Here is a 24,308-nt window from a genome sequence, read left to right as displayed (position 1 = left end):
GGCCTACCTTCCTGCCCTTGAGGGGCTTCCTTCTGGGGGGCTAAGCCTCCTTCTCAGGACCAAGTACTCTGGAATTCTTCAGGGGAGGTGAGTGTCTTCCTCTGTGTGTCCAGAATCAGGGTTACATGAACAAGGTTTTAGCTGCCTCATCCTCACTTTCTCATTCCCCTCTCTCTTCACCCCTAGGCTTCTCCATGCATAATGAGGAGCCTTTTGCCCTTTTACTCTTCTCCATGGTTACCAAGTTCTGCAGTGGCCTGGCTCCTCACTTCCCCATAAAGAAGGTCCTGCTTCTGCTCTGGAAGGTGGTCATGGTGAGTGATTCTCCCCATTCCCACATTATCAGATCAGCAATACCCTATGCCACCTCAGTTTGTTCTAGTCGCATTCCAGGAGGCTGGAGCCAGGGAGCAGAATAGGGCAGCCCTTAGCCAACTGCTAATTTGGAGGGGCAACAGGGCTGTCCTAGAGACATCAGATGCTCTATGTTAGAATAGGTTTCATGTTTCTATTGGATGGATGGGATATGCCACTCCATAAATTGGGGATGTCAGTGGTACCTTCTCTTATTAAAGCCAATGTTTGATGGAAAGAACACTGGTTGAAAGTTGGTAGATCTGGTCTTTGCTGATACTGAGAAACTTTGGGCAACTCTCTGTACCTCAGTTTCTCTAGCTATAAAAGGTTGGGGTGAGTGCCTGCCCTCCCTCCAGATAAACAGAGGATATGTATTTTTTTTTTTTAATAAAAATAATTTTTTTACAGACAGGCCTCCCTGTGTTGCCCGGGCTGGTCTTGAACTCCTGGTCTCAAGCAATCCTTTCACCTTGGCTTTCCAAAATGTTGGGATTACAGGCATGAGCCACTGTGCCTGGCCAGGATTTGCTTTTTAAAAAATAATGAAGTTCTTATAAATATGTGGTTACGTTTTTGTTACTAGTTATTCCACTTGATCCTTCATTTTTGGCTCCCATCTCACAAGGCAGGCCTAATAGGGGGAACTGCCTCTTGACTGCAGAGGAAATTGAGTGACTCTGGGGATTTATAGCACCTGGATGTGTTCATTAAAAAGGGAGATAATTTCCTATTTTTTTTCTTTCTTTTTCTTTTTCTTTTTTTTTTTTTTTTTTTTTTGAGGAGGCCCCCAGGAATTCCTTTCCTAACTTCTGTGATATTTCCCATACTGGGGCAGTAAATAATGCTTTATCCTGACCCCTGAGCTCCTCAGTTGCCGTGGGGATGGTAATCATATTTGCCTCTTTCTGTTTTACTACCTCCTTATTAAGGAAAAGCTCTGAAGGGACTGGAGGTTGTGGCTCTTTCTTTTCATCCATGTTTCCCTGACCTTGGCTCTCTCTTACTTCCCTTCCATCCTCTCTCTCTGCCCGTTTCCTGTTTCTTCCTTAGTTTACCCTCGGTGGATTTGAGCATCTGCAGACTCTCAAAGTACAGAAGCGGGCAGAATTGGGCCTGCCTCCACTGGCTGAAGACAGTATCCAGGTGGTGAAGAGCATGCGTGCTGCCTCCCCGCCCTCTTACACTCTTGACCTGGGAGAGTCTCAGCTGGCACCCCCACCCTCCAAGCTGCGAGGCCGCCGTGGCTCTCGAAGGGTATGGACTGAAGCAGACAATGGTATTGTGGCACTCACTGTCCAAAAGTCAAGATTCTAAGCTACTCTGGATGTGGTAGGAAAAAGCAGTAAATGACCTGGCTCATCCTGCCTGGGTTGGCCCTGTGACCAACCTGAAATCTTAAGAGTCTCCAGTTTGACTCTATCCCCCAGCCCTGACAGCCCTCTGGGCTGTTGTGATGTGACACTGTGATATCACATCATATAGCCATGTCTTGCTACAGAATCATTGGCCTGAACCTCAGTGCCTGGAGTTCCTTACATTCTGAACAACAATTAGGGTATAATCCTGAGAATAGGGACCCAGGGTACCGGAACAAGTCTCCAACCTAATCCATTTTTCTGGGGTAAGGTATTTTACTATTTTGAAGCAGCAGGAAGGTTTACTGTCAGCCAGCCACACTCTTAACTGGCCCCGGAACCAAAGGCTTACATTTAAGAGATGACTGGGTAGGGGTCTATGTATATAACCGTGTGACACTTAACGACAGGGATACAATCTGAAATATGTGTCATTATGCAATTTCGTCACTGAGCAAACATCATAGAGTGTATTTACACAAACCCAGATGGCATAGCCTACTGCACACCTAGGCATATACCCTATTGTTCCTAGACTACAAACCTGTACAGTAGGTTACCATACCAAATACCATATGCAATTGTAACCCAATGGTGTTTGTGTATCTCAGCCTAGAAAAGGCACAGTAAAAATACAGTATTATAATCTTATGGGTCCACAATTATGTATGCAGTCCATTGTTGACTGAAGCATCGTTGTGCAGCACATGACTGTAGTCTGCTGTCCTGAAAAGGTCAGAATGACAGGTTATACTGAGACCTGACTATGTTCTTACAAACTCCCCTGCCTGACCTACTTGAGTTCATCAACAGGCTAGACAGTAGTGCTCAGTAATCCAGTCTCCATTATCTGCAATAAAATTTTTTAACCTTTATTTTTGTTTTATAAAGTAATGCTTACTCATTGTAGAAGATTTGGAACAAATATAAAAATGTGATGACGGGAGAAAAGAAAAATCACCCACAATCTTAACAACCAGAGACAGTCACTGTTAACTTTTTGGCCTATTTCTGTCCAATCTTTTTTTCTCTGTCACAAGATTTAAAATTCCAAACTTGCTTCCCTCTGCCTAGCAGCAAGCTTCTGTCCTCCTCTTCCTCAGTCAGCCAGCTGGTGTATGCTCACAGAAGGCAAACTAATTGAATGTTCACCTAAGCAGAGCATAATTAGGAAGGAAAGTGCTGGCAAAAAAAGGCATCACTGCTTTCTGAAAGCTAAGTAACTGTGACTTTGGGATTATCTATGCTCTGTTCCCTGGCTAATGGCAGGGTTGCCTGAGAACTTCTTGTTCTGTTATTGGTTTGGGTGGGGACAGTAGGGTTGAGGTGGGAAATTGGATGTTTTCACAAGGGCTGTGTTCAGATTCCATGTTCCCTGAAATCTGGAGGTCTGTGGATATGGGGTGGCCTCAGACAAGGATGCCCAGAGTGAGCTCTCTGCACGCCTACCCTCTTTTCTTTCCCCTCCAGCAACTCCTCACTAAGCAGGACAGCCTGGACATCTACAATGAAAGGGATCTCTTCAAGACTGAGGAGCCAGCCACAGAGGAGGAAGAGGAGTCTGCTGGTGATGGAGAACGAACCTTGGATGGAGAGCTAGACCTGCTAGAGCAAGACCCTCTGGTGCCACCTCCACCCTCAGAGGCACCCCTCTCTGCTGAGCGGGTGACTTTTCCCAAGGGCCTGCCCTGGGCCCCAAAGGTCAGGTAGGTTTAATAGCATCAGGAACCCCTATGCTTTGGGGTTTCAGTCTCTAAAGGCCCAAGATGAGGTAGTCTATGTATTCAAGGCTCGTTAAGTTGGTCTGGCAGTCAGAACTCCTGGGTTTGAAATTCCTTCTGTTGATTGCTGCCTTTTTCCACCGCTCCAGTCCTCTGATTGGAGGGGTAGGAGCCTGGAAAGTTTCTCTCTCTCAAAGTTTGCTTTTCTTCCCTTCTCTGGGATTGGTCTTTCCACCATCTTCTCAGACAGAAGGACATTGAGCACTTCTTGGAGATGAGCAGGAACAAGTTCATCGGATTCACCCTGGGGCAGTAAGTGACTGAATGGTTGGAACTGACTATAGAGTGGTTCCTAGGGGGCCAGAGGAGCAGGTAGCTTGGAATGAGGGATGGTGCCTGGTAGTCATAATGTAACCTAGAGCCCCTAGGCCGTGGACAACTCCCAGTGACTACTTTGGGTTCTTTCTATGGATTTTTTTTTCCTTGAGTTTCTTCCACTTTTCCTCAAATAACTTTTGTGTTTTTAGCCAATTGTAGGACTTTGAGCAACAAGTCCTTTCTCTTTTGGGCCTTAATTTTTTCCTGAGGTTATTGAGTTAGATGGTTTCTATGGGCCCTTCCTGCTCTAATGGGCTAAAATTCTGTGAAGAAGAGACATGGTTAGAATGGAACCAATCTTCCCCCATTTCCCCATCTTCATGAATCCTTTCCACTGGCCTCTTGAAAATTGAGTCTTTATTAGTGGAGTTTCACAGTCAAGATGTCATTGGGCTATACCCCTTTTAAGTAGGAATCTACCACTCCCACACTAAGTGAGTACCCAAAAGACTATAAAAGTCTCCTGATTTCCAGGAACATTTCTGTGTACTATTATTATTTTTGTGTCCTGAAGCACTGATGTGGGACCTACAAGCTTGCAGAGGAAGGTCTAGGGTACTGGGGGTAGATGTTGTTGAAAGTAGCATGGTCCATGTGACTCTAGGGGGATATTGGGGTATCAGTAGTTCTCTGTACTTTGGAAGCTTATGATCTGGTATGTCTGGCCTTTTACAGGGACACAGATACATTGGTTGGATTACCCAGGCCCATCCATGAGAGTGTGAAGACCCTAAAGCAGGTGACTGGGGTGGGCTCTCAGTCTTCAGGGATAGGGAGCCATCAAAGCAGGTCAGATTACCAGGCTCCTGGATACTGGGTGGGGCTTTTTTTTTTTTTTTTTTTTTGAGACAGAGTCTCACTCTGTCCCCTAGGCTGGAGTGCAATGGCGCGATCTCGGCTCACTGCAAGCTCCGCCTCCCAGGTTCACGCCATTCTCCTGCCTCAGCCTCCCGAGTAGCTGGGACTACAGGCGCCCGCCACCATGCCCAGCTAATTTTTTGTATATATTTAGTAGAGATGGGGTTTCACTGTGTTAGCCAGGATGGTCTCGATCTCCTGACCTCGTGATCCGCCCGCCTAAGCCTCCCAAAGTGCTGGGATTACAGGAGTGAGCCACCGCGCCTGGCCCGGGTGGGGCTTTTATACCAGACTCTTTCTGGACCTTCTGCATTCCCCCTGCAGTCCTTTGGCCAATTAGGAAAGCTTAGGTCTCTCTTTACTTACTCAGTTTCCTATATTCAGGTAGATTTTAAAATTCTCCTTTCTTCCTCTCATTTCTTTTTCCTCTTCCCATTCTTCTCTCTCTCTTCCCATTCCTTGCTTCTTTTCCTTTCACTTCTCTCTCTCCATAAGTCCACTGACTTCCAAAGGCCCAGGATTGAATAGGAGCCTGCTCTATATCCATTGTATGCATGGAGTCATCACTCCGTGCATACATGCACACGCATCAAAACTCTTAGGGCAGTGGTCCAGGGGCAGGGGCCTGTTTCTGGCTTCCCCTTCCACTTTGTCTTTTTTTTTTTTTTTTTTTTTTTTTTTTTGTGGAGAACGGGGTCTCGCTATATTACCCAGGCAGGTCTCGAACTCCTGGGCTCAAGCTATCCTCCCACCCCTGCCTCCCTGAGAGCTGGGATTACAGGCGTGAGCCACCGCGCCTGGCAACCCTTCCACTTTGTTTGAAGATAAATGCTTAGGTATTTGCTGCTCTTCAGCAAATGTAGAAACAGAATAAACAGAAACACTGTGCACAAAGCACTTTGACTGGTGCTGATGATGCAGAGGTGATTAAGACTCCTGCCTTGAAAGAGTTCATATCTATGTGGGGTGACAAACCCATAAGCAGAATATTTCCTTGCTTTTGGGGAATTTAAGTAAGAGATTGGTACACATGTGAATGAGGCCCTCAGCCCTTGTTGTCTTCTTATCTTTGTCAGCACAAGTATATCTCCATCGCAGATGTGCAGATCAAGAATGAAGAGGAGCTGGAGAAGTGCCCTATGTCTTTGGTGAGCCAAGGAGGTCCTGCACAGGAGAAGAGTAGAAGAAAATCTGTCTTCAGTGTTGTAACAGAGCATGTGTGCATGCATTCATTTCAGCATATTAGGCTCTAACTGTGTTCCAGGCAAGACAAGGTCCCTACTTTCATGATATATTGAGGTTGAGGAAGAAAGATAAAAAACAAAAAGTTAAGTAAACCAAACTATCAAAGAATGGTAAATACAATGAAGAAAATTTAAACAGGATAACATGAAAGAAGCATCGGTAGACTACTAAGATTGGGCAGTCAGTAGGTAGACCTCTGAGAAGGTGACATTTAAGCCAAGATCTGAGGGACAGGGAGCCAGCCATAGGAACATCAGAGGAAAGAGCATTCCAAACAGAGAGAACAGCCTTAGCAAGGGGAAAGCAGGTTTAGAGTGTCAGAGGTAGTGAAAGAAGGCTGTTGTGGCTAGAACACAGGGCCAAGGGCCGGGATCCTACAGATAGAGTCAGAGAGGTGGCCTAAGGCCACTTTGCCAAGGGCCTGTAAACAAAGGTAGAGAACTTGAAGTAGACTCATAGTCAAAGGGAAGGAAGCCTTTGGAGATTTTAAGCAGGGGAGTGATATGATCTGATATATGTTTCTAAAAACATTAGCTTCTGTGTAAAGATTGGACCAGAAAAGCATAGACCCACTCCAGGGAGATTAGTTAGGAAACCCTTGAAATAGTCAAGGTGAGAGATGATGCCGACCTGGATTTGGAGATGTAGCTGACAAGACTTGCAGTGCATTTGGATGTGGTTAGAGAGGCAAAGAAAGAAATTAAGAATAAGTACCATTTGCCAGGATGTGGCGGGAATATCAACAGTTCTGTTTTGGTCATACTAAGTTTTAGATGCCCGTTAGTGGAGCTGCAGGCAATTGGAAATACAAGTCTAAAATTCTAGGGAGAGGGCTGACTTTGAGAAATAAATTCGTAAGTTGTTTGTAACACTTATAGGCAGTGTTAAAGGCCGTAGAACTGACTGAGATAACCCAGGGAGGGAGTAGAGACAGAAGAGAATGGAAGGCAGGACAAAGTCCTGGGGCACACCAGTATGTTGAGGTGGGGATGTGTCAGGAAAGGAGCCAGAAGAGTACGAAAGACAGAGCGGGAGCGGCCAAAATGAAATTTAATCCCTTTGTGACTTCCGACCGAAGCAAGAATCACAAAAGGCATTTCAATGCACCTTCCCACATTCGCAGGAAGATTATGTCTTCCCCTCTTTCCAAAGAGCTGAGACAGAAGTACAACGTGCGATCTATGCCCATCCGAAAGGATGATGAAGTTCAGGTTGTACGAGGACACTATAAAGGTCAGCAAATTGGCAAAGTAGTCCAGGTTTACAGGAAGAAATATGTTATCTACATTGAACGGGTGCAGCGGGAAAAGGCTAGTGGCACAACTGTCCATGTAGGCATTCACCCCAGCAAGGTAGTTATCACTAGGCTAAAACTGGACAAAGACCGCAAAAAGATCCTTGAACGGAAAGCCAAGTCTCGCCAAGTAGGAAAGGAAAAGGGCAAATACAAGGAAGAAACTATTGAGAAGATGCAGGAATAAAGTAATCTTATATAAAAGCTTTGATTAAAACTTGAAACAAAAAAAAAAAGAGTACGAAAGACAGTGAAGTGGCTGGAAATCCAGGAGATTATGATATCATCATAAAAGCTAAGAAAGTCTTTCAAGAAAAAAGGAGTGATCTGCTGGGTAAAATGCTACTAATAAGTGGCATTATGGTAAGAACCAAGGTGCCCATTGGATTTGGCAACATGAAGATAATGACCTTGATAAGAGCAACTCTAAGTGAAGTAGTGGAACTGAAAGCCTAATTGGAGTGTATTGAAGGGAATGTCAAAAAAGGAGGTAGATGATATAAAAGTTTTGTGAAGAGGAGAGAAAGTGGATGGTAGCTAAAGGAGAATGTGAGGTCAAGGGGAGGATGTTTTATAGCTGAGAGATACTAGAGCATTTTTTTGTCCTAAAATAAATGATCCAAGAGGGGATAATTGCAGGACTGAGGTATTCAACAAAGCAAATGGGTGTGGGATCCTGAGCACAAGTAGGAGATTGGCCTTTGTTAGAGCACAGGCGGTTCATCTTTCATGTTAAGAAGGAAGGAAGAAGACTCTTTGTAGATTTGGTGTTGAGAAGATGAGTGTGTGCCTGTCTGAGTGCTTCTGTTTTCTCCATGAAGTGTGAGGCAAGATCAGCAACTGTTTAGGCATGGTGGGCAAAGGAGTTGGTTTGAGGAGAGGGAAGATGGTTTGAAATCGGCCTTTTGGAGAGCAGGAAGGCAAACATGCCAGGATTGCCAGGCTCCGCTGAATGTCCATTTAGGACTTACATCCATTTAAGCAGCAGATGAGTTGTGTGGGACAGAAGGAGGCTGGTTATTCTTCCCTGCCTCAGGGTCTCATGGCAGTGAACCCTTGCCCTGTAATAGAGGGACCTTGTAGGAGGAAGGGAACTGCATTGGTCAAAGATGACAGTGACCTGAGCAGCCTATTGGGTCCCTGAGGCCCCAGCCTCCCCACTCTGATAAAAGGCTTCGTTAATGTCATCAGTAGGACAGAGATAGTTGTATATGAGGGGGCTGGTCAGAAAGGAGAAAGTGATGTAGGGGTGAATGGAGAGGGGAGGAAAATCATTTCCATCCACTTAAAAGCTTCTTTGCTGATATTCCTTCCTGTTTCACCAGGCCATATGTTACCCAACTTCCTTTTAAACCCTCACTATTGAGCCACCTACCTCTCCTTCCAGGCTTACAGAATGTTCTAGAGTTCTCAGCCTCAGATCAACACCATAGGAAGTGCTTCTGTAGCATCTGTTCCAGTTTCCCAGGTCCTGAGAGGTCATCCAGGCCAACCTGATGGTCCTATTGAAGAGAAAACTAGGACTCAGAGAAGGAATGTGACTTATCCAAGGTCATACAGTGAGTCATTAACACAGCTAGGGTAGAAACCTAGATCTGACTCCCAGCTTAGTGCTCTTTTCAGGTCACCCCTCATAACCAAGAAAATAAAGCCTTTGGTCACCTGGAAAGTGGCGTTGGCAAACCATGTATTTCTTGCCATAGGGGGAAGAGGTGGTACCAGAGACGCCATGTGAAATCCTCTACCAGGGAATGCTGTACAGCCTCCCTCAGTATATGGTAAGGAGATGGCTAGGCCAGAGCTGCCCTTCTCTGCTGCAAGGAACAGACAGCTAAAAACCATTTCAAGCAGACCTGTCCAACCCTTGAACTTGTTTTCTGAGCCTTTGTGCCTTTAGCAAGGCATTCTCTGACACATGAAAATTCTGAGCTTTCCTCAGTGCTCCTCTGATGGTGCTGTTCTCCCTAGTCCTTCTTTGGGAAGGGTGGGGAATAAGTTGGGGTCTCTACAGGATACACTGGGGACCCTCCTCCGAGATAAGTACTGTAGTCCCTCTGAGATCTCCTGTGGTCTGTCATGTACTAGATAGCCTCAGGCTGGGAGTGGGGAAGATGCCAATGGTTCGGGTTAGAGGAAAGAAAAGAGTGGAAGAAGTTGGGCTTATGCCTCCCACCTTATTTCTACACACTGTCCCTCTCACTCTGTTCCTTCCATCTTCCCCTTTGAAAAGAACAGTCTTTTTTTTTTTTTTTTTTTTTTTTTTTGTTGTTGAGACGGAGTCTCGCTCTGTCGCCCAGGCTGGAGTACAGTGGCCAGATCTCAGCTCACTGCAAGCTCCGCCTCCCGGGTTTACGCCATTCTCCTGCCTCAGCCTCCCGAGTAGCTGGGACTACAGGCGCCTGCCACCTCGCCCGGCTAGTTTTTTGTATTTTTAGTAGAGACGGGGTTTCACCGTGTTAGCCAGGATGGTCTCGATCTCCTGACCTCGTGATCCGCCCATCTTGGCCTCCCAAAGTGCTGGGATTACAGGCTTGAGCCACCGCGCCCGGCCTTTTTTTTTTTTTTTTAAGTGGAGTCTCACTCTGTCGCCCAGACTGGAGTGCAGTGGTGCGATCTCGGCCCACTGCAAACTCCACCTCCCAGGTTCAAGTGATTCTCCTGCCTTAGCCTCCCTAATAGCTGGGATTACAGGCATGCGCCACCACACCAGCTAATTTTTGTATTTTTTTTTTTTTTTTTTTTTTTTTTTTTTTTTTTTTGAGACGGAGTCTTGCTCTGCCACCCAGACTGGAGTGCAGTGGCCGGCTCTCAGCTCACTGCAAGCTCCGCCTCCCGGGTTCACGCCATTCTCCTGTCTCAGCCTCCCGAGTAGCTGGGACTACAGGCGCCCGCCTCGTCGCCCGGCTAGTTTTTTGTATTTTTTAGTAGAGACGGGGTTTCACCGTATTAGCCAGGATGGTCTCGATCTCCTGACCTCGTGATCCGCCCGTCTCGGCCTCCCAAAGTGCTGGGATTACAGGCTTGAGCCACCGCGCCCGGCCTAATTTTTGTATTTTTAGTAGAGACGGGGTTTTACCATGTTGGCCAGGCTGATCTTGAACTTTCGACCTCAAGTGATCTGCCTGTCTTGGCCTCCAAAAGTGCTGGGATTACAGGCATCAGCCACCATGCCAGGCCCTGGAAAGAACAGTCTTGAAGCAGAACAGCCAATGCGCTCCCTCTGGCTTTCTCCTTAGCCTCACAGGCAGGCCTCTCAGGACTGGGCACCTGTTTGCTCTTCTGGACACTGGGGAGATATGGTCATTGAGGGAAGAACTTGGAGAATGGCTTTTTTTTTTTTTTTTTTTTTTTTGAGACGGAGTCTTGCTCTGTCACCCAGGCTGGAGTGCAGTGGCCGGATCTCAGCTCACTGCAAGCTCCGCCTCCCGGGTTTATGCCATTCTCCTGCCTCAGCCTCCCGAGTAGCTGGGACTACAGGCGCCCGCCACCTCGCCCTGCTAGTTTTTTGTATTTTTTAGTAGAGACGGGGTTTCACGGTGTTAGCCAGGATGGTCTCGATCTCCTGACCTCGTGATCCGCCCGTCTCGGCCTCCCAAAGTGCTGGGATTACAGGCTTGAGCCACCGCGCCCAGCCCCGGAGAATGGCTTTAAAACACTTTTTATAGGGCAGTTAGGGTGTGGAAGAATCACTCCCTTGCTGAGTGGATTTGACAGTGGTGAATTTCTTTATTTTCTACTTCCCAGATCGCTCTGCTTAAGATTCTGCTGGCTGCAGCTCCCACCTCCAAGGCTAAGACAGACTCTATCAATATCCTGGCAGATGTCCTACCTGAGGAGATGCCGTGAGTGCTTCAACGGGGGCAGCTGCTGGATACTAGCTGTCTTGTCTGCAGGCTCTCTCTAGTCCCCACTCACCTTGTTAACACTTACAGAGATTGTCTCCAAAGAGATCTCCTCCTCTCTGCCCACCAGTACCCCCTTCCCCCTTCAGGGCTTTCTGCTTAGCTCTTTTTAGCTCAGAACTCAGGATCTGGAGGGTGACACCAGTGTCAGCGACTGGCTGCCCAGGTATTTGGGTGAACATTGCAAAGGGATGAGCTTGCCAAAAGAGAGACAGAAACAAAGAAATCAATGGAGCATTTCTTCAGACAGGCTCATAAGTGGGAACTCTGGAGGTTTCCCTGGCACAGAAGTTCAAGTTTCCCAAGTTCTGGCTCTCTTGTATGTATTATATCAGACCCAAATACCTGGATCCCTGCAGGGCTCCCTTTAAGGCCACACTCTGCGCTAATACCTTCTCTCCCCATTGTAGCATCACTGTTCTCCAGAGCATGAAGCTGGGCATCGATGTGAACAGGCACAAGGAGATTATTGTAAAGAGTATCTCTACCCTGCTTCTGCTACTCCTCAAACACTTCAAACTCAACCATATTTACCAGGTGAGCAGCTAGGAGCACTTCTCCACAGGTCTTGGGTGTTTTCCAGGCCCGATCTCTCAAAGGAAGGGTGCAAGGGCCCTTTTAGTTCTGATGAGTATCTTCCAGCCTTTTCTTTGTCCTCCCTCAGGGAATCCAGACACCCATTGCATGAGCTTGGGGTAGGGTTATGGAGTGGGAACTGTCCTAGAAAGGTGCAGATGTCTGTGTCCCTTGTAAGTTATCTCAGAGTTGTGGGTAGGAATCTCTAGCTTCTTAGGAATATGCCCAGCCAGTTTTTAAAACAATGCAAGAGAGAATGTAAGCATTTCACAAAAATGGGGGGGAAGGTATATTGACCATAGTTTTCTATATGTGAAGCACTTTTCCAACATTTGAGATATAATTCTGAGAATAAGGCACAGTTCTGGCTCTTCAAGGCCTTGAAATCTTTTAAAGGATACAGATACATAAGTAGCCAATTACAGAGAGATAAGTGTGCTGATACCAATAAGCACTGGTTGCTATGGAAACACCTAATCCAGCTTGAGATGGAGAAGAAATGACTTCTAACCTGAGTCCTAAAAAAACAGATGTTAGCCAGGATATGAGAATTGTTAGGGAAGGAGGACAGGAGGCATTTCAAGCAGAAAAGCTAATATGCAAAAGTCCAGAGGGGGAAGAGAGAGAGCAAAGTACCTTTAAAAACCGTAATTAAATGTTGCTGGAGTTCTGCCTGGGGTGGGGAAAGATGGGCGTGGTCTGGTGACACATGAAGCTGGAGGAATCGGCAGGGAGCATATCATAATCTATATGCTAGCACACAATTACTGAGCACCTATCCTGTGCCTAGCACCCTGTTAAGCTTGTCTACGTCCTCATTTAATTCTCTCCATCCTATGAAGTAGTCTTATTTAATACCTCTTTTATAGATGACGAAATCAAAGCTAAGAAAAGTTAAGAAGCTGCTTTCCCGTAAAACATTGTTTGCCATGCTAAGGAGTTTGGACTTGGTTTCATGGGCATTGCCAAGATATAGGGACAAGATAGGGACAGCAAATGGATGCCCCTGTCTGTGAGGAGACCACGGGGAAAAGAGGAATGCTTCTCATTCTTGCCCAGAGGCTGTACCCCATTTTCCTCCTATGAAGTCAGAATCAAGCTTGCTGGTAGAAAAGCAGGTCCTCAGAGTACAGAGAGACTTCTGCAGGGTCTATGTCCATGGCCCTATCAAACAGAGTATTTCCACTTTCATACATTCGAAGACATCATTGGGTGTGTTTGGTTGCCCTGAGTGCTCCCACTTTTGCCAGTGTTTGCTGAGCAGCAGCAGGGCTGGGAGGTGTAGGGGTAGGTAGGAGATAGTGTTTCTAGTGGAAAGAGAACAGAGAACTGTGGATGTGTGTTTACTTCTGCTTTTCTTGGTGGGAAGTGTGTGGATTCACAGCCAGACAGGTGGATGGCTTGATGGGCCTTGCCAGTGTGTGTCAGTGAATCCTGACAGGGCCACAGGCACATCTCAAACTGAAAAAAGTTTTCCATCAGATGATACTGGATATGTGTTGGCTCTTTTGTCTGGGGCTTTGGAAAATACCCTGGATTTTACGAATAAAATAAATAACTTTCCAGGGAGAAAATATTGAACAGAAGAGGGAAGTGGTCTTGGCATAAGCTGACTCCACTGCTCTAACTACATACCCAGGGCCGTAAGGCAGCTTAGCTTGCTGCTTGGCTACTTGTTGGCGATCAGAGAGCTGAGGATTTAAAACACCACAGTTCTCTGCTTTCTCAACCCCATTTCTATACTAGAATACTAGGTTCTGGATCTGGAGATAAACTGTGTTTGACGCTCCTTAGTGTGTCATGGGTAACATAACCCCCATGACACTGCTCTTATGGCAACTGCCCCACTAGGTTGTCCTGTATACAAACCACATCTGGATTTGGAGGAGCAGAATGGAGTCTCCACGTCCTGGTATTTAGCCTATCAAAGACACCTTAGACTTCTCAATGCAGTATCTGTTGGCTGAAGGGCTCTTGTTCATTCATTCATTAATTAAAATATTTACTAATATTCTTTTCCCCCTCCCCCCATACTCCAAGCAGCCAGTATACTTACTGATATTCTAAATACTAAGGATAATATGGTATACCAGACATACTGGAGCTGGAGCCCAGTGGTCCATTTGGTTATTATGTGCTGTCACCATCCTGACTGAGTGATGCCAGGAGTAAGCTGCAGCTGTCCCTGCTATATCAATCACAGTTGAAACATTATGAGCCAGAGGTTTGGCATGGAAAACAACTCCCTCAGGGAGCCTTCCCTTCCTTTTGGGCTTAGGAACAAATCTCACAGCAATTCTTTCTATGTTTTGGAGTGGGATTTTATTTTCTGGCTTCTTTATTTTGTGCTTGTGACATATACTGCAGATTATCCCCCTCCATGTAGGATGGGCTGGGTGAAGATGATTCTTCCCATTTCCCAGACAGGAAGACTGATGATAACACAAGTGGATAGTAGATAGTCTCAGGAATGGATATTAGATTTGTACTTCCTCTCTTTTTCTCAAACATATTTTCCATTCTCCTCCAAATAAGCAGCCCTTTCTGCTTTGATTTTTAATTCAGTTTGAATATGTATCACAACATTTGGTATTTGCCAACTGCATCCCCTTGATCCTGAAGTTCTTCAATCAAAATATCTTGTCATACATCACTGCCAAAAACAGGTATGAACTCTGGACAGGTTTATTTCAAGGGGCTATTTTGGGGTGGTTGAGAAAATTACATCATCTCCGAGCCTTTCAGTTTTCCTGGTGTCCCCAGTCCCTCCTGTCTTCGAGCTGTCACTGTTAAATTTAATTTTCTTGAAGTGTTAGCTGATGGAGTGTATGGTTTGCCTTCTTTAGGGAGGTATTTGTATTTTAATAGTTTTAAACACTGAAAAATGTCATGACTTAAATGAAGTGGCAGTGATGAGTTTTTAGCTCTGTGTCAGGTGGATCCAGGGGTTGTTTTTTGTGAAACAACCTGCTTATCTGGCCAGGCCTTATTTTAGTATAAATCATAAGTTGGAGCAATTGGAACAGTTATGCTGTTTCGTAAACTGTAATGCATTATACAAAATTTATAACTGAAGGTACATAATAGAATTTACTGGGGTACATCAATTTGTAGTTTAAAAAAATAAGGTATTTTGCATTCATTATTTAATCTCCTCAGCAATGCTAAGAGTTGTTATACGTTTTATTCTCATTTTGCCAATTAGGAAACAAATTCAGAGATATTAACAAAATTAACAAGCTGGTGAGACCCCTTAAGTAAGCATCAGAGACAGGATCAGAACATAGGCTTCCCTGTGAATCCAAATTGCTTTCCATTCCTCCAGCCAAGCAGGGACTTGGGGATTACAGAATAGATCCTTGTTCCTTAATATTCTACTTTCACAAGAACTGGAAATATGTTAATCAATAGAGTTTACCAGAGGCAAAATTCCTAAAGTAGAAGTAAGAGGGCTAATCTCATAGTTGGGTTGACTAGAGATATTGCCACACTAGTCTGTCAGTACTGCCTGAAATTCCACCATGGAGAGGGAGCCTACTTATATGTAGCTTAAAACACACACACACCCTCTATGGAACCTGAAGTCATGAGACCTGGATTCGTGACCTGGATCTGCCACTTGCTAGTTATGTAATCTCAAGCAAGACACTGTTTCTCTGAACCACAGTATTTTCATCTTTAAGAATACCTTTTCTGACTATATCATAGAAATGTTGTAAGCATTGGTTAATATTAGCATATGCAAGATTGCTTTAAACACTCTCCCTTGAGGGTAAGCATTGGAGGATAGGTTTTTCCTAATAATATGGAGACCTGTGCACTGACCCCTTTAAAATTGGCACTTCAGATGTGCTACTTGAGTTACCAGGGAAAATGAAGTACAGGTCAGGCTGTGTCAGGGTCACAACTGCAAGCAGGCACCTCTGTGTATCAGTCAACACTCTGGGTTAAAAGTAACCAAAGCTAGCTGGACTAGACTCATGCAGAATAGTGACTTTGTCAGAATGAAATGACATGTGTCATCTTGAGGAACCTAGGACAGCAATGCAGCTCTGGACTTCAGGATGGTCTGTAGTGTGGGGAGCCCAGAAAGCCTTCCACTTCTATCTGTAAGACACCAGGCCTCTGTATTTCCACTCCAGTTTCCTCTCTCACTGACAAATATATCAGTCTGCATTGTTTGCTTCTCAGGCCGCATAGTGAAATATGTCTGTATGAGCTGAACATGCCCCACCTCAGAGACTAAATTGACTCTCCAATCCCTATTCCAGATTCCCTAGGTTCACCCCTAGATCATCTGTGGCTAGGGGAGTGGTATACAGAAACTTAATGTTCCTTCTGCACCCATGGACCTAGAATGGGGGGGACAGACAATTCAATAGATATCCATTTGGTTCAATTTGGAGTTGGAAGAGTGGTAGCAACAGACTACACCTTTTGCTAAGGTTGGCCTGAACAAGATGATCCTCTTATGCACGATCTGTAAGTTTTACTTTTGAATGATCTCTGAGAACTTGGAGATCACAACTCATTATTGCAGAATTTTCTCATGGATCTTACAATCTAGATGTTCTAGATACTTGTAAATTAATTTTATGCCCCCTTAGGCTAGATTTCAATTCACTAAGAGAAAGGAACAAATCCATCTTTGATTTCCCACCCCTATTTCCTGGTCGCCGGCACCTACTTTGCCATAGGGCTTCGTCAGTAGGAGGTGGGTGGATAGGTGAATGAGCCAGCCAAGAATGTTCATCCTAATGGAGCAGTACAGAACTGGCAACCCTGGGAAAATCCGATAGAGTGAATCAAGATGATGAACAACGTTACAGGTAGTTTGACACAGTCCTCTCCCAAGCTGACTCTTCTCCTCTCCTACCCTGGTCCCCCAGGTTATCTTTGTCTGAGTTTCTTGGACAAAGGTAAACATTTCAGGCCAAATAAATTGTTGCCTTTTGCTTGTATAGAAATTTTGACTTTTGAAATGTAGAGACAGGTTCATTATAGCAGTGTGAACTCGTCTTTATAGCCACTGCTTTGCCAACATCCTTTATTCATTTCCAACTGCACTAGTTCAGATAGATTGGTGTTCAAAACCTCATGGAATGTCAGAACCAGAACGAGCATTAGAGATTAGCTAGTCCAGATTCTATGTTGTGTCAATGAAGAAGGGAGAAGAGGAAAGAGAGAGCTGTCGTTTATTTTGTAACTATGTCCTTGTCATAATGTAATGCCTTATTTCTCCTCCTAACTCATGCCTGCTTCCCTGGGCTCACCACAGAGCTGTAACTTGCAGTCCCCCACTGTCAGCTATTATCATTCTTGAGTTCCTAGATTAGCCTTTCTATAGGAAGCTGCCCCTGTCTCAAGCTTCCTTTAGGAGTGGCTTCTGTAATCATTCCCCAGAGCTCCCAGCTTTCAGAAAGATCTGGTGAGAGACACGGGAGGATCATTTCATCCTCACATCCTCAGATTGTTATCCGGTGGGATGGGTTTGGACCATGTCTGTGGGAGCAGTTATATTCACACATACAGTTAAATGCAGAAACACAAATGCACTTAAGTTTACGTATTCCTTTAAAGAAGCAAGGAGTGCTAAGAAAAGAGGCTCTCTTTCTGCTCTGTTTTGCATCTACCAGATGGGGGCCAGCCTCAAAGAACTCATTGGTTCCTCTCATGAGAGGAAAGGAGACTGGAGCTAGAATTGCCTGGCACCAGAGCCTTCAGTTTCAGCTGAGGTCACTAAGCAATTTGGGAACTGGATAGGGGCTGCTGGAGAGAAATAACTCCTGCCCTTTTCAGATACAGCCAATTCCTGCTGTTGCCATTTACCTAAAGCCTGTCCTTATCTCTGCACCTTACAGCATCTCAGTCCTGGATTACCCTTGCTGCACCATCCAGGATTTGCCGGAGCTTACTACTGAAAGTCTGGTAAGCAGATGGGGATTTGGTAGCCTTCGAAATTGCTAGGTGGTACAGGTTGGCATTTGCTCTTTCATTTCTTCTCCAACCCCTTAATGCCCTGGTTTGAGAGTCTTAGATCAATGAAGGTATATTGGCAAGAGCACAGATGCAGCAGGGGTTTAGAGTTGCTGACCTAGTTGAGAAAGATCTGGAAAAGCTTAGCCTAGCATTTTTCAGAGAAGAGGAAACAGCCAGTGAAAAACACCACGGAGGAGAGGGAATTTAGAAACGTAATGGGACTGAAATTGAGTGTGAATATCTATGCTAAATGCAGGAGAATCTCTTCTGGTCTAGCTCAAATAATTATCTGTCTTCTTTCTGCTGTGCTACAGGGAGTTCACTTCTTGTTTTCATATAGGTTATAAACCTAGCAATGTGTACCTGAGAAAATACTTGTCTAAGTCTCTCGGAGGCAAAAGTCTGTATAGCCACAAAAGGATTGCCCAGAAAGTTTCTCATCTTGAAAACAGCTCTAGGCAAATCAGAAAAGTCACTCACAGTTATTCTCAATTCCATGAAACTGACTGAACAACAGCCATACTGAAGATGAGGTACCTACCTCATCATGTATTGCCACAGCTCCTTAGATATGCCACAATCCATACCTCCAGCCTGTTGCATTGTAATTATGCATTTGTGTCTGTTTCTCAATTTGACTGTAGAATCCTTGAAGGAAGAGATAGTATCATCATTTTTATATCCTTAGAGTCTAGTACCTTGTCTGGTACATTGAAGAGCTCAATAAATGTTAAATGATTGAATCATGGCATGCACCGATGGTTACTACAACCCTTTGTCGTCCAATTGTAATTCCTGCAAAATGTTGAGTCAGAAAAGTATATTATGCAAAAATAGACGGACAATCTCTGTGGTACAAGTTTTATAGAACCATAGGATTCTTGGCTGGAGGGGACTTAAGAGGGGGCTTAAGAGCCATTTGATCCAACCCCCTTATTTCGAAGATGAGAAACCTGAAGGCCCAGTGACTCGTCATGGTTTACTCCTCATAGGTGACAGAGCCTGAATTAGACATGAGTCAAAAGACCTATGTCCTGAGACACCAACCTAGCACCCTTTTTTACCCCTGGGATAGAGAGGTTCCCTGGTCTTATTTAGATATGGCCTCAGCAGCCAAAGGAGTTGGAAGCTTTTTATTCCTACAGAGAAGTAATAAATTGTCTAACCTTCTTTATGTTATTTATGATGCTAGTCAGTCTTTTATCAAATTTTTTATTAAAAAAATTTTTTTACCCACACTACACAGACGTAGCTATTCAATCATTAAAACTACTCTATGAGGTTGTATTACTATTTTATAGATGGAGAAGTTAAATAGCTACCAGTTGAAAGTGGAAGTCAGGATAGAGAGACATGATCCCCTGCCATTCAGAGTTGGAATGAAGAATACATTTTCCACAGAAACAGTGGTACACAGTAGCATTAAAATTCTATTAGTAGGACATTTCAGAAGATAAAGTCAACTTTTATGGCCTGAATTTATTTCTTCCTATGATGTGTTCTTTATTTTCAATTCCAACCCTATTTGTTCATATATAGGAATTGATAGGAACCACGCTTTCACATCTCTCCCAATTGACCTTTGGGATATGTGCATAAAATTATTGAAATGAAGTGAACATAATGATTTATTATGTTTTCTAAGAAGACTTTAGTGTTATCCCAGAGTGAAAGCATGTATTTATTTTTCCTAAAAAATAGTCATGCTAATTATTTTACTCCTTTCTGTGAAGCAATAGTGGCACCTGGTGGTTTCATTTCGTAACCACAGACTTTTTGTTTTGCTTGAATTTTGAATGAACCCAGTCATGGGCTGCAGTAACTGGTGAGTCTATTCCACATAGGTCCTCAGTATGGTTTATCTAAACTTGTGACTTCTATGCTCAGAAAAAGACTAGTGTTCAGATGAGTAAGATATATCTCTTTTTTTCAGGCTTAACAAATGGCAAGCACAGAAAATGTATTGGCTATTTGAATATATAGGATTTTCTTTTCTTTTCTTTTCCTTTCTTTTCCTTTCTTTTCTTTCCTTTGAGACAAGAGTCTTGTTCTGTCACCCAGGCTGGAACGCAGTGGTGCGATCTCAGCTCACTGTAACCTCCACCTCCTGAGTCCAAGTGATTTTCCCCGAGTAGCAGGGACTACAGGCATGTGCCACCATGCCCGGCTAATTTTTGTATTTTTAGTACAGATGGGATTTCATCATGTTGGCCAGGCTGATCTCGAACTCCTGGCCTCAGGTGATCCACCTGCCTCAGCCTCCCAAAGTGCTGGGATTACAGGCGTGAGCCACCACGAATGGCTATAGGATTTTCTTTAAGTTTGTTTTCTGATATTAAAATAAATATATGTATTGCAGAAAATTGGAGAAACAGAAAAGTATGAGGAAGAAAAATACTCTTAGGTCACCTACATATAGCCACTGTTAATATTTTGCTGCAATTATGTATATATATTCACTCATACATAAACACATTAACAAAACCAAGACTTTATACATAGATGTTTCATTTGGCAGCAAAATTTAAATGTTCACAATATCATTTTATTAAACATTCTAGAGGACAATTTTTTTCTTTCTTTTTTGAAGGCAGGGTCTTGCTTTGTCACCCAGGCTGGAGTGCAGTGCTCTTAGCCTGAAGCACAGCCCACTGCAGCCTCAAGCTCCTGGACTGAAGCGATCTTCCCACCTCAGCCTCCCAAGTGCGCTGGATGTAGCTGGGACCACAGGCATGCCACCATGCCAGGCTAATTTATGTATTTTTTGTAGAGACGGGGTCTTTGTGTTACCCAAGCTGATCTTGAACTCCTGGGCTCAAGCAATCTGCCCTCCTTGGCCTCCCAAATTGCTGGGATTACAGGTGTCAGCCACCACGCCCAGCTGAGGACATAATTTTAATTTTTTAAATTATTTGTTTTTTATTTTTATTTTTTTTGAGATGGAGTCTCACTCTGTCGGCCAGGCTAGAGTACAGTGGCACCATCTTGGCTCACTGCAACCCTAGCCTTCCGAGTAGCTGGGATTACAGGCACATGCCACCACACCTGGCTAATTTTTTGTATTTTTAGTAGAGACGGTGTTGTACTGTGTTAGCCAGGATGGTCTCGATCTCCTGACCTCATGATCCGCCCTCCTCAGCCTCCCAGAGTGCTGGGATTACAGGCATGAGCCACTACACCTGGCCCAGGCCATAATTTTTAATAGTTACACATAATATTCCACTATTTAGTTTCAAAAAAGATTCTTCTCTGTCATTGACATTTATTTATGTTTTCCTTGTGTAACTCCAAAACAAACATCCTTACATGCAAATCTATTTTTTTTTTTTTTTTTTTTTTTTGAGACAGGGTCTCAAAGTTGCTCAGGCTGGAGTGCAGTAGTGTGATCACAGCTCACTGCAGTCTTGACCTCCCAGGGTCAAATGATCCTTCCACCTCAGCCACCCAAGTAGCTAGGACTACAGGCACACACCACCATGCTTGGCTAATTTTTAAATTAAAAAAATGTTTTTTAGAGATACAATCTCCCTAGAGACAGAATCTCCCTATTTTGCCCAGACTGGTCTCAAATTCTTGGGCTCAGTGATCCTCCTGCCTTGGCGTCTCAAAATGCTGGGATTACAGGTGTAAGCCACTATGCCCAGCTGCACGTGAATCTTTGATTATTTCCTTTAGATTCCTAGAAGTGGAACTATTGGGCTGAAGTAGTCTTTTTTTTTTTTTTTTTTTTTTTTTTGAGACAGTCACCCAGGTTGGAGTGCAGTGGCACAATCTCTGCTCACCACAACCTCTACCTCCCAGGTTCAAGCGATTCTCCTGCCTCAACCTTCCAAGTAGCTGGGATTACAGGTGCGTGTGTGCCATTACTGCTCAGCTGATTTTTGTATTTTTTAGTGGAGGCAGGGTTTCACCATGTTGGCCAGGCTGGTCTTGAACTCCTGACCACAAATGATCTACCTGCCTTGGCCTCCCAAAGTGCTGGGATTATAGGCTTGAGCCACCGCTGGGCTGAGGTAGTCTTGATTTATATTTTTTCACTTTTCTGAATTTGAACTGAATTCAATTCAACTTTATTTGAAACTCTAAAAAGCATGATGAACATGAAATAAAAGTAGAGCTAATGGCATATTAATTTCTGAAGCATTCCCATTTTGTCAAAACAATTAGCTATAGATAGGCCATCCTCACCAATATACTGAGTAGTTCCCCCTCCCACCTGGTACAGGAAGTTTAAAAATTTGTATATCTCCAAATGTTGGTATTCATACTCAATCCACTAAGCTAGGAAAAAATTGAAATAAAACTCCAAACTTCAATGAAGGATGGTGAACGTATGTTATGTGGAAGTTAAGTGTGGTCTTTGAAAGGAGATTGCTGGAGAAGGCAGTGGATGTGGACTCAGCATGTATTTTGCAATGCTTAGCATCTGAATGGTTGTTGAGAGCAGTGGTATGAAATGTAGGCTGTGTAAGGAAATGCTTTGGGGGATGGAAAATACTAAATATTTTATATGTATTATATTGATTTTTTTTACTTTCTATACTTATGTGTACATTCCTACAATGTTATTTAAAACTATGCATTTATGAGTAAACATACATGTATTTCAGAGTTATACTGTAAATATACCATAAGGCATATATCCATTTTCCATGAGTTATTTATGCAAAGAAAGGACCATGGATAAAATTTTTTTAGCATTATATCAATTTTCCTGTTGGTCATTATTTCTGTAATGGGTTCTTGGGGAGATTAGAATCTCCAGGATGATTTTTCAAACTCACATATCCAGGTATGTTAGTGCCCCTTACTGGAGCACTTGTAGTTTGTTAAAGTTTCCTAAACAATCTTGAAATTTTTTTTTTCTCCTTCCTCCTTATCCACTTATTTCACTTGAGAACCATTACTCTCTTTTAAGCTATCCAGATCTATGTCCTTAATCTAGCAGTGATTTATCAAAAACCCATATGATAAGAAAATTATTCTATAATGGTGTTGGTAAAGAAAAGACTAAAATAAAAAAAAAAAATGCTGACAATTGATTGGCTAATGAGGTGGGTGATACCAGATGCAAGACTGCTGGGCCTGCCACAGGAGCAAGAGAGAGGACATGCATTCCATCTCAAGGCATCTATGAGCCCATGTAGACACCATAAGCAAAACTCACCCTCCCATGTTGAAAAAATTTATAGACAAGAAGTTATCATTGAAATTAAATGGTGGCAGACATGTCCAAGAATATTGTGGGAATTTGATCCCTTTATGAATCTTGTGATAGATGAGTGTGTGGAGATGGCAACCAGTGGGCAACAGAACAGTATTGGAATAGTGGTAATACAATGAAATAGTATCATGTTAGAAACCTTGGAACAAGTATAAATGATGGCTGTTCAGCATAGAAATCCATGTCCCCTCTCCAAAGAGCCTGTTTTACTATGATGTAAAAATTAGGTCATGTACATTTTTATATCGGACTTTTTTTTTTTTTTTTTTTTGAGACAGAGTCTCGCTCTGTTGCCAGGCTGGAGTGCAGTGGCGCGTTCTTGACTCACTGCAACCTCCACCTCCTGGGTTCAAGTGATTCTCCTGCCTCAGCTTCCCAAGTAACTGGGATTACAGGCACTCGCCACCACACCCGGCTAATTTTTGTATTTTTAGTAGAGATGGGGTTTCACCATGTTGGCCAGGCTGGTCTTGAACTCCTGACCTTGTGATCCACCCACCTCGGCCTCCCAAAGTGCTGGGAAAATTACGAAATACGAAAATTAGCTGGGTGTGGTGGCGGGCATCTGTAATCCCAGTTACTTGGGAGGCTGAGGCAGGAGAATCACTTGAACCTGGGAGGCAGAGGTTGCAGTGAACAGAGATCACGCCACTGCATTCCAACCTGGGCAACAGGAGCGACACTCTGTCTCACAAAAAAAAAAAAAAAAAAAAAAAAATTGTTAGATAAACTTGTAATAGTCAAAAAAAGAAAGTTTCAAATAAAAATAGGATTTCATTTTCAGTTATGTGAACCACAATAGAGAAATGAATCAAAAGAATCATTTGTCAAGTAATAGTTATTACCATGAATTTGACATCAGTTAAGCATTAAGACCTAGCTTTTTTTTTTTTTTTTTTTTTTAGACAGAGCCTTACCCTGTCACCCAGGCTAGAGTGCAGTGGTGTGATCTTGGCTCACTGCAACCTACCCTCCGGGCTCAAGTGATCCTCCCACCTCAGCCTCCTGAGTAGCTGGGACTAGAGGCACATGTCACCACACCCGGCTAATTTTTTATATTTTTTGTAGAGACAAGGTCTTACTATATTGCCCAGGCAATTTTTAAATATTTTGTAGAAACAAAGTGTCACTATGTTGCCCAGGCTTGTTTCAAATCCCTGGTCTCAAGCAATCCTCCTGCCTTGACGTCCCAAAGTGCTGGGATTACAGGTGTGAGCCACCATGCCTGGCCAGCATACTTTTTTTAATAGTTTCAAATAAATGCAGGGCTAACATGGCCAGGAAAGCCTGAAGCACAAAGCAGAGAAATAGACTAGGTAGTATGGAAAAGACAAACAAACCTGGCTTTGCCACTTATAACTATACGGGATCTTGAGCAGGTTTCCTGTAGGCTATAGAAATTTCATCTATAAAGGAAGG

The 24,308-nt window shown here is 43.8% G+C and overlaps 2 protein-coding genes and 1 pseudogene across 3 annotated transcripts in view; all 3 read left to right on the top strand.

Annotated features, from left to right (window-relative positions):
• Positions 1 to 24,308, top strand: part of STRIP2 (striatin interacting protein 2) — a 57,842-nt gene that overhangs the window by 21,266 nt on the left and 12,268 nt on the right. The window contains exons 8-19 of one of the 2 annotated variants that reach the window (XM_030931848.1): positions 187 to 314; positions 1,408 to 1,611; positions 3,183 to 3,418; positions 3,680 to 3,745; positions 4,487 to 4,550; positions 5,746 to 5,817; positions 8,912 to 8,986; positions 10,953 to 11,050; positions 11,361 to 11,429; positions 11,521 to 11,647; positions 14,252 to 14,352; positions 17,548 to 17,614. In XM_030931848.1, the coding sequence (XP_030787708.1) occupies positions 187 to 314; positions 1,408 to 1,611; positions 3,183 to 3,418; positions 3,680 to 3,745; positions 4,487 to 4,550; positions 5,746 to 5,817; positions 8,912 to 8,986; positions 10,953 to 11,050; positions 11,361 to 11,429; positions 11,521 to 11,647; positions 14,252 to 14,352; positions 17,548 to 17,614 (1,307 nt within the window). The remainder of the gene's footprint in view (positions 1 to 186; positions 315 to 1,407; positions 1,612 to 3,182; positions 3,419 to 3,679; positions 3,746 to 4,486; positions 4,551 to 5,745; positions 5,818 to 8,911; positions 8,987 to 10,952; positions 11,051 to 11,360; positions 11,430 to 11,520; positions 11,648 to 14,251; positions 14,353 to 17,547; positions 17,615 to 24,308) is intronic. The other variant, XM_010378767.2, reaches the window with a different exon arrangement.
• Positions 6,948 to 7,444, top strand: LOC104674449 (60S ribosomal protein L26-like). The gene has a single exon (XM_030931849.1). The coding sequence runs from the start codon at positions 6,958 to 6,960 to the stop codon at positions 7,393 to 7,395; it is 438 nt and encodes a 145-aa protein (XP_030787709.1). The 5' UTR covers positions 6,948 to 6,957; the 3' UTR covers positions 7,396 to 7,444.
• LOC115898313 lies at positions 18,411 to 23,044 on the top strand (annotated as a pseudogene).

The sequence above is a fragment of the Rhinopithecus roxellana genome, chromosome 6 (genome assembly GCF_007565055.1).
Source record: "Rhinopithecus roxellana isolate Shanxi Qingling chromosome 6, ASM756505v1, whole genome shotgun sequence".
NCBI lineage: Eukaryota > Metazoa > Chordata > Mammalia > Primates > Cercopithecidae > Rhinopithecus > Rhinopithecus roxellana.
Note: the sequence above shows the minus strand (reverse complement) of the source record. Positions and strands in the feature narration are given on the sequence as shown.

What these genes read in the sequence shown, in the direction of transcription:
- LOC104674449 (XM_030931849.1), top strand. Translation starts at nt 6,958, where the DNA reads ATGAAATTTAATCCCTTTGTGACTTCCGACCGAAGCAAGAATCACAAA.